The 9812-nt window shown below is 45.5% G+C and overlaps 1 protein-coding gene across 1 annotated transcript; it reads right to left on the bottom strand.

Annotated features, from left to right (window-relative positions):
- Positions 1-2197: 2197 nt before the first annotated feature.
- STBD1 (starch binding domain 1) lies at positions 2198-6162 on the bottom strand. The gene is made up of 2 exons (XM_084285645.1): positions 5898-6162; positions 2198-5769 (listed from the first exon to the last, which is right to left on the bottom strand). The coding sequence occupies exons 1-2, from the start codon at positions 6145-6147 to the stop codon at positions 4976-4978; spliced, it is 1044 nt and encodes a 347-aa protein (XP_084141771.1). The 5' UTR covers positions 6148-6162; the 3' UTR covers positions 2198-4975.
- Between the last annotated feature and the right edge of the window lie 3650 nt (positions 6163-9812).

Raw genomic sequence — 9812 nt, 5'->3', positions numbered from 1 at the left:
ACATCTGGCATATGTGAATTTATTTTAACACTTTTTATCAAGTAGCATTTAAGGACTGTGCAGCAGTGGGTAAATGACCTAATGCACTTAATTAACAGAATGGGTAGGTATTAAGATCGTTAAAATATCAGATTAATTCTTCAAAGCTTTGCTAGTATTTGACAATAACTCAGGAAACAAGATAGCTCTATAAAAGGCGAGCAAGAACTTTGTACTCATCCTAAATTGAGTACTTTTCCAGAATTTGCCTTTTTTTTTTTTTTTTTTTTTTTTGGCGGCAGACTGGTCATGAATAGCAGATTAAAAGCGCTTCCCTTTCAGAGTTGAGCAAGGCTGTCTGAGAAGTCGGTTGTGGAAGCTGCTGGCATGTTATCAGGGGAGTTCTTGCTATGAGTGCTATAGACAGTACTACCAAAACACATGGCAGGACGTCCTTTGAAATAAATTGGTGCCCAAACACAGAAGAGGGGGCTGAGCAGCTGTACCTGGGTGAGCAGGAGGTGGCAGTGAGGCACCTCCAAAAATGCCTTAGCATTTTTGCTCGCCTGCTCTTTCAGAAGTTGTGATCGCCTTAGATTTATGGCAACATGGAATTCCGTGCTTGAATTCAAGGGGTTTACAGTAAGTACGGTAATTTTGTCCAAACCATGACTATTATCTGTGGCTCTGCGAAAGCTGTTCATTAAAGCACACACCCATCCAGATACAAGCTTAGTTTTGTTGGCTTTAAAGCTATGGAACTACATCCAGAGGCGATCAAACCTCTGAGTATTAGTTTGAGGCATTATTGTGTGGGGAAAGAGATTAGTGAGTTGTTCTGAAGTTTTTTTTTCAGTCACTGTCAACTGTATTTTGATTTAATTCACATAATTTTCTGGATTTCTCAATCACTTTTTTCCACTTATTTACTTTTTTTTTCAACAGTGTTGCAAGGTTTAGTCAGAATGTTAATAAAGGCACCTCCCTTTTCCTGTAAATGGGTTGTATTGAAAGGATCACTTGTTTTAGATGGCTTGTGCATTACAGTTTGCCTATATTTGACAGCTCTACCACAGATTTACTAAGAAAAATGTGAGGTGTAGAAAATGAGAGCATGTATTCACCCCGTAGTCTGGCAGCTTGTAAAAGGTCACTGAAAAACGCATTCTCAGTTGCGTTCAAGGAGCCAAGTTAAAAGGAGTTTCAAAAGATTGCAGACCTGGGAGAATGGAAGGGAGCAGGTGGAGAGGTACAAATATCCAGAGAGAAGAGACATCTGCCAAGCAAAAAGGCAGCTCGACATCCTCATGCTGGAATCCATCAGTTAGGAACAGGCCTGAACTTCCAGCAGAAGGGAAAGATCGTCCTGGGGGAGGTGAAGGGCTGTAGATGTGAGCTCAAGTCCAGCTATATACACCCTGGACTTTGTGGCATGAATCACACTGTGTTATTGCATGTTGTACAGGTGGATAACAGGAGGACTGTTAGGCAAATGTTGACCACAGCAGGACACCACAGACGGCAACCACCACCCTACAGATAAAACCTTACACCAGTCTAATATATTTGAATGGATCATGTGGAGAGACTCCTAACAGTAAGTTTAACTCCTGAAGAAAATGTGGGTCAGCTACGGTTTTTGCAAAGGCAACTGCAAAATAAATAGGAAGCAGGCAAGATGCAATGCAAGTTTCTGTATGTGACTTAAAACTAGTTCATGTCCAACAGGAGCCCAGTCCCCATTCCAAGCCTCAGGCTGTCTGCTCAGCTTATCATCCAGGCACACCAGTAGGCACCAAACTACTTCACAAATAAGACTAGATTGTATTTCACCTAAAAGTAATGAAATTGTCTAATAGTTTGTTGTGAGTCTGAGCTGGTCAGTTTAAACTGCAGGTCTTTGGCTGCACTTTCTTTGCCAAGCTGTGAGTGAGGCATTTTATTATTTGCTTTTGGAAATCCTGAGCTGTTGGCTGCTAGATCCATGTAGAAATGTCAACAAGAACTTGTTTCTCACACGTAGGTTCACTAGTCTCACAGTCAGGATGGTCTATTAGACAGATACCCAGCCAGTCTAGCATAACCATTTTTATGTAGCAAGACAACTTTGTTCAACTCTACCTTGTGGTTTAACCCAGCAGACAGCTGAACACCATGCAGCCCCCAGGAAGGGGAAGGAAAGTGCAAGAAGTAATGGTTTGAGATAAGGACGGTTTAATAAGAAAGAAAAGAAGGAAGGAAAAGAAAAAAAATAGCAAAAAGAATAAACAAAGCAAGTGATGCACAATGCAATTGCTCACTACCAGCTGACCAATGTCCAGACAGTCCCTGAGCAACAGCAGCTCCCCCGGATAAGCCCCAGTTTTATTTTTCAGCGTGACATCCAGCGGTAATGGAATATCCCTTTGGCCAGTTTGGGTCGGCTGTCCTGGTTGTGTCCCCTCCCAACTTCCTGTGCACTGCCAGCCTCCTCAGTGGCAGGGCAGTAGGAGAAGCTGGAAGTCTTTGGCTTAGTGTAAGCACTGCTCTGCAACAACTAAAACATCAGTGTGCTATCAACATTTTTGTCCTCCTGAATCCAAAACACAGCACCATACCAGCTACTAGGAAGAAAACAAACTCTGATCATTGAGCAAGATGATGAAATCATGAAGAATGCATGTGCAGTCTGTAGGATCAAAGTGCAGGGTGTTTAATCAAAAAAAAAAAAAAAAAAAAAAAAAAGTGCCCTCAATTTGAGAGACTTCTTAGAGTTAGCCTGTTTGAAACATGTTCATTATTGCATTAGGGAATCTATTCTAGTGTGGGTTAATTGGCTTTCTAGTGAATACTTTAATCTAGTACCACAGCTAATCTTCTCAGATAAGCCTGCAATGTACGTATAAATACACTCAAATGGCAGTGGTTATTAAAAAAGTGCTTAAAGTTGACAGTATCTCATTATTCGAAGCACTGTCAGAAATGGGAAAAAGAATTTCAGACCTTTTGAAAGAACATGTTTGGCTTGGGTATCCTTTATTCCTGAAGATCAGCTTCTATTTCAGCTACATACCTGTGTATATTGTACTCTTTAATTTATCAGGGAAGTGCGAAAAATGCAGAGCTTCCCAGCTTTCTGTTGACACACAGAAAGCAGTCATAATTAAATAGGAGAAGCATTTATTACAGCGAAGCAGTAGCTCCTTAGATGAAAGGAGCCTGATGTTAGTATTAATTTGTCAGCCCAAGTAAGTCCTAATCCCTTTGAACTTGTGCAGTAAATAAAGTCCCACATTAGTTTTCTGTTGAGAGAGGTCAGGACTAGCGTGTGCACATGCACACTCCTAAAAGACCACTGAAATAGCAGCAATCACCTACTGAATTGTCAGCTCCTTCGTCTCCCTTTTGCATCCAGTTGCCCACAGTGATCCCACATACCTTCCAGACCTGCAGCACTTCCACACAGAAATAAAGGTGCTTTTCGTCCTAGAGAAGCAGTAAACAGGAAGCTTGAAACTCCCATTTCCTACCTTGCTCTTTCTGATGTATGAAAGCTCCCTTGAGTAAGGAAATCAAACTTTCTCACCTGAATCTTTAAGTTCCTTGAGACAAGCAGCAAGCAAAGCTAATATCTGCAGAAGTAACTGTCCCAAGTTGTGCTGTCACGTGACAATTGGGAGGGGGTTGTTTTTCCTGAGAACATGAACTAGCACTCAGAACTACTCTAGTTCATGTGCTGAGACTGCTCCACCGTGTGAAGCAGAAAAAATAAGCAGAGAAAATTAGCTTTGCAACGTGCTTGTGTCCCATACTGAAATGCTGATGTCTACACTTCCAGACCTCACACAAAACTACGCTCTGCAGAGCAAGTTTGTTCTAGTGACATGGTATTTGCAAATAGGTTCCTTGCTATAGGAAGAAGAGCTTGCTGGAAGTGGCATATCGTGCATTTGGAACTGAAATTAGGAAAGGCAGGCCAATAGAGCAGCCTCTCTGCTTCTGTTTTATAAAAATAACAGCTGGTTGATGCTGGAAGCATTGTGTGTGATCCGGCTTACTTGGAAGGCTTCAAATTAGCAAGAACAAATTCACATGGAAGAGACTGGTCTTGAAACAAGCTCAAGATAAGTACTTTGTAACAGTACTGTAGTGTTTTCACAGGCAGGATGTGCCACATATTTCAGGGAGAATCCTGTCCTCTGATTATCACAGCAGCCTAGTTTAGGTGGTGGTGTTTTTGTTTGTTTTAAATAAATAAATAAAAGCCTGCTCCCTCCCTGACAAAGTAATTTATTAAGCCCAGACAGTTGTTTCTGACCTTTGCTCTCCTCTCAGGGTGATGATTTGACTAAAAAAGGATGCATCTGCCAAGCCTTTGCTTGAGCTGAGGTCCTTCCTATATTGCAGTGAGCAGAAAAATGAAGTACTTAGCAGTTAGACCTTTGTTATTCCAAAGGGTGCCTGTTACTTTTCAGGAACCTTTTAGCACTAAGGTTTCTGGTCAAGAAACCCAACTCTATCCAAGTTAATTAAGAGTCAGTTCACAGGTTATGTTATAAAGGACTGTCAGTCTGAAAGTGTTTATTGCTTACTTAATACATTACATAAGTTAAAACACTTAAGTTCCTATTGCAGTGCAGGTAACCACACTTCCTAGAATGCTTTTAAAGCCCTAAGCCGTCAGCACAAAGATACATCCCACAGCCCCACTCAAAGCAGCACAAACTCAAGTCCAGGGTCCAGATTTATCCGGACAGGCAGCTGCTTGGAATGCTGCTCATGCCTTCAGCTCCTACCTTGCAAATCTTCAGACCATGAGGTTGATTTTTCAGGATGCCAGATGATCTCCTAAAGGGAGTGACCGAGATCTGCTGCTCACGCAGTTTAACCGGGTTTGATATGGGACTTACAGAGCTGTGCAGCTGAGAAGGTCTCCTACTGAAGAGAAAGAACTTACAGGGGCTCTGTGCTTAATCTAAGCAGGTTTGCCATTAGATAAGCAGCTTCCAAAATCCAGTCAGTGGTGTCCCCACCACTGGTGAGCGATTCGATCTTCGTGGTCGGTCACTAGGGTCCTGTTACTGCATTCTTCCCAACGTGTGACCTTCCCATTCTCAACCAAGATAAATTTCCACTCTACTTTGGTGTCTACTGGCAAGCTAACGGATTCAGACCAGAAGCCATCCTTGTCGTACTTGAGGGGAACGTAGCTGTGCCACTGGCCAAGACACTCGTGGTCACCGGTAACGCCGATCAGCTGAGCGTCGGAGTGAGTGATGTAGTGCACGCGGAAAGTCACGTGGATATTCTGAAACATCGGGGGCACCGCTGCAACTCGCTTTGCTTTCAGGTCCCCATCGGGGCAGTCACCTTGTTCCCATTCCTTGCTGTCCGAGTCTTCCACGCTGCCATTCCTGCCGGCCTCCCCCCAGTCCAGGTGCTCAGACACCACTTCCCACTCTTCCTGGTCCAGGTCCCGAACCTGGGCTGGCTGTCCCAGCTGCTCCTCGCTTCCATCCTTACAAACACCGCCAGAGCTCATCACGCACCATCCATCGCTCCCCTGTCCCACCGGGGGTCTCGGTTGCCCAGCCTGGCCACCACGCACATCAACTGGATGCTCCCCGGCGTCGGGCTCCGAGGCAGCAGCACATGGCTTTGCCAGCTCCTTCTCCGGAGCTCTGCAGGCCGCCCTGCTGCTCTCAGCGTGGTTATGCTGCGGCGCATCCTCCCCTGCTTCTTGAGGGCTCGACAGCGCAGCAGCAGCCTTGGCTTGCTGCAGCACTTGCTCACCGCTCGCCAGAAGATCCTCTAAGCACAACAATTAAAAAGAAAAAAGAATGGTTAAGGTCAGCAGCAAGCCCAAACCCCTGCAGATGCAGGGCAATCCCCCCCCGCAGCACCACCAGCAGCAGCAGCAGCAGCCCCCCGCTCGCTACCTGTGCCCTCCGCTTCGCCCCTCGCCCTCGGGGCCTCCCCGGCCGCCTCCCCGCCGCTCTCCTGGCCTCTCCCGTCGCCGCTGCCGTACCAGAGCCAGGCGACGAGCGCGGCCAGCAGCCCCACCACCAGCGCCGGCCACAGCCCCGCTCCCAGCCAGCCCCAGCCGCGGGGCTCTGCGGGCAGCGCGGCGGGCAGGCGCGGGGAGCCGGGCGGCTGCCGCAGCACCGGGGGGCCGCGGTCGCGGGCCATGGCCGGGCGCTGGCACCGGGGGCTGCCCCCGGCCCGCCCCCGCCGCCCAGCTTTAAGCCGGGTGCCGGAGCCGCCCCCGGGGCGGGCCGCAGGTCCCCCGGGTGCTGGCTGGCAGGAGGGAGGAGGCAGGCAGCGAGGCTCGGAATGAGCCGGGTGAGAAAAAGTTGCGAGATTTGCCCCCTCTCCCCTCCGTTTTCTATCATCTCTCCTTTTTTTTTCTGCTTCTCCGCGTTTAAATCTGCACGAGGTGGCCGTGCTGCAAGTGGTTTATGTCACGGATAACCGAGGAACTGAGCAGAGCTCACACGCAAAAGTTGGGGAGCGAGTGCTCGGTTTGCATTCCTCTTTTTAAATAAAAAGCATTCGTGAGCAGCGAGCTTGTACCTGTAGTAGCCGCAGAAGTTTGCGCAGTTTAATTTGAGCAGTGCAGGGTGGTGAAAAAAAAAAAAAAAGAAAAAAGCCATGCTTTCTCTGCTGTCCCTGAGAACTGAGTTAAGTTTACTCCTAATTTTGTAATGCTCGCATCATACTCTAATGCTTACAATTGGATTTCTTAGCACTGTCCTGCTCTTCCATCTTCTGCATTGTTAAGCTCAGGAAGCTTTGTTGGACTACCAGGACTTCAGGTTCCATTAGCACAGAGGACATTTGACAGTTGTTTTAATTTAACTTCATGTTACCACCCAATTCTGTTCCTCCTGAAGTGAGGATGTCAAATTTTGATTCGAAATGTAAGAGCTATATAGATAAACCTTACACTAGGTAATAAGAAATTTGCATAATTGCAATTTATGGCTTGCAACGTGTTTCAAATCAGTAATCCTGGAGTGACAAGCTGTGAAAATGTTTGTCAGTCCAGCAAGGGTCAGGCTACTCACACCAAAGTTTAACACCAGAGGAAGAATTACAGGAGGCAGTTCCAGTCCTTTTTTACCACTTTTTTTTTTTTTTTTTTTAATATCCTTTATCTAAGCAAAGGCGTTGGTTTCCAAATCCGACTGATGAGCTTTTATCATCTATCTCATTAGAAAAGAGAATGGCTAAGTGGATGTCCAAATAAGTCTATTTCCAGAGTGTGAACTTCCTAATCTTTCGGTGTCATTAAGAGCAGTGCTGCCTTAGCTTAACAGGACAGTAAATGTCATCCAAATTTATGGCAGCACAAGTGTGCAGTCTTCAGAGTGAAGTTCCCTGGCTCATGTGGTATACAGTGGCCTAGGTGAATACACAGAATTCATCAGCTAAATATTTCTCCTTTTGTTGCTTACCACAGAAAGCCTTCTCTGGAGTCCTGCTCCAACAAAGTACGGAGCTTGTGCGTGGGTATAAATATCCACTTTGATGTGTGGGATGGGTTCAGACACATTAAACATGCACTGCTCAGATCTCCTGTCCAATAATACAGTGAAAGAAAAGAGCTGAGAAGCTCGGACCTGCCTGGGCACTTCCTTAGTGAATCTGGTTTTGGGTGCACTCTCTTTTACCACTGTTGATGCTTCAAGGGGATATAGGTACCTTCAGTATAGCCTTGCTATGTAAAACAGCTGGCTGCCTGTAATAATTTAACTATTTAGACTTCTTGCATAGTAGATTATATTTTTGTAGCTTACTTAAATCCCTTTTTCTAGCCTTCATTGCAGAGACATTCCCATGTATTTATACACCACGTCACCCAGCTGGGATTCTCAGGGCACAAGAAGCTACCGACTGTTAGGCAGTGTGTACTGCAGTTTAAACTTCCTAATCGTCTCACTGAAGCAGAGCAGACTGAAATCAATAATCATCCTATCTTTACAACAGAAGAGCATCCTGCAGCCAGCCCTCAGCAAAGCCAGAGGTGGTGTTGGGAGCTGCTAACCCCAACATTTCTTTTCTTAAATTAGCCGGTAAAGTGGCTTAGAAAGGAAGAGGCACCAAACTAGCACAGCTATGAAGTGACTACTGCAGAAATCCTTAAGGAACAGCTTATTTTGAAGACACAGAAGTGAAAGTGATGAAAGGCAAAGGGACAATCTAAAAGCAGGGTGCTTCTTTAATAAGGGCATAGTTTTCCTCTGGTTCTACTCATCTTCCATGCTCATAAAAGTCTGTTGCTCAGTCTCCTTTTCACCCAGGGTCTGAAGAAGAAACTAAAATAGAGCACACAGAGTGCTTTGAGTGCTCAGGGAGTAATTGCTGCTTAATGTAATGCATTTGAATGACTAGGAAGAGTCGCAAAGGACCAAGGTGCCACCAAAGACAAGCTTCCTCTTCTCCCAGGCAGGGAAGGACAGTTCTGTAACCCAGTTTCCTGAGGAAGTCCTGTGTAGTCCCCAGAGGACAGCAGCTACTTTTGCTCAGTTGCTTCCAGGTGCCATCAGCATCCACTGATATAAATCCACTTTGAGTACTGTTGCCTCCTAGACCTGAGCCTTCCCTATAATCTGCTGTGGAACAGCCACTTCTGCTCAGTCACAGTTGTAACAATGGTACAGGTGGACCAGGTGGGTCCATTGGGTCCATGTGGAATTTGTGCTTTGGAACTCCTCTTAGGCTGTCTATAATTAATTTCATATCTTTTTTTTTTTTTTTTTTTTTTTTTTAATATATATATGTGTATCCTCTGCAAATGCAAAGTTTGAAATTCCTGAGCCCCTGATGACTTACTGAGAGTTACAAGCAGAAATGCTTGACAGGAGAGAAGTGAGAAGGGTGATGGCCCAAAAGCTCCCACAATGCTGAGGGATGAAGTTCCTGCTCTGAAGCAAAGGTACAGATTGTCACAGTCTTACTTCCACAGGAATTACTTCCATAGTAATTACTTCTATAGTAATTACTTCCTGAAATGTGGGATGTGGGAACATCTGCCTCCTGGGAGAATTTCCAAAGCAGATTAACAGATGTGCTCCATAATGCATCTTGCGTTTTTTAAAGCTTTCATTGAACCAAACAAAGCAACAGTACAGTAAGTGGGCAAGGAGGCGGTTTCTCAAGTTCTCAGGGACACTATCAATTCTGTTTCTAATTCACAATCGTAGCTTGTTCATGGGATTGTTTGTGACATGGCATTAATTTGGAAGTGTGTGCTCTGTGAACACCAAGGCTTTGTTGCACCATTGTTCACTCGGTCGATGCGGTAGCAGTTGCTGAAACTTGTTTTGAAAAGCTACATGTGACTTTGCAGAATTACCAGCCAGCTGAGTGGTGTGAGATCAGGAGCCTCAAACTTGCCACCTCTTCACATCTCAGAACCACAGCAGTAGGGTGGATATTTAGTGTTACAATTCTATAACCAGCCATGCAGCCATAGCTGTTTGGAAGCCCGAGCCCCACGTGCAGTCGCCCAGATGAACTTTCTGAATTTTATCCTGTAAGCTGTGCCATCTAGTGTGCTGACAAGGAATCTCAGCTGGAGCTTCAGAGCATGTGAGAAGTGCCCTGCTGAAATCAGAGCAGTGGTGCATCCATCAGGCTGTTCTGGCGCCGGCAGCGGCAGTAGGATGCTATTTAGGGAGCACTCGGGAGCCTGGCTGTGTTCCACTGTTATTCTCCTGGTATAGAGTTGCTGTTTTGAGGACTGTACTGCTCTCAAACCACCGCTGTGTGTGTACAGTGCTTCTTCCAGTTTTGTAACAGAACAAAATAGAAACATGAACCAGTAGAGGAGAAATAAAAACTATGGAGCC

Source organism: Netta rufina (assembly GCF_964035555.1).
Source record: "Netta rufina genome assembly, chromosome: 4".
In the NCBI taxonomy this organism is placed as follows: Eukaryota; Metazoa; Chordata; class Aves; order Anseriformes; family Anatidae; genus Netta; species Netta rufina.
Note: the sequence above shows the minus strand (reverse complement) of the source record. Positions and strands in the feature narration are given on the sequence as shown.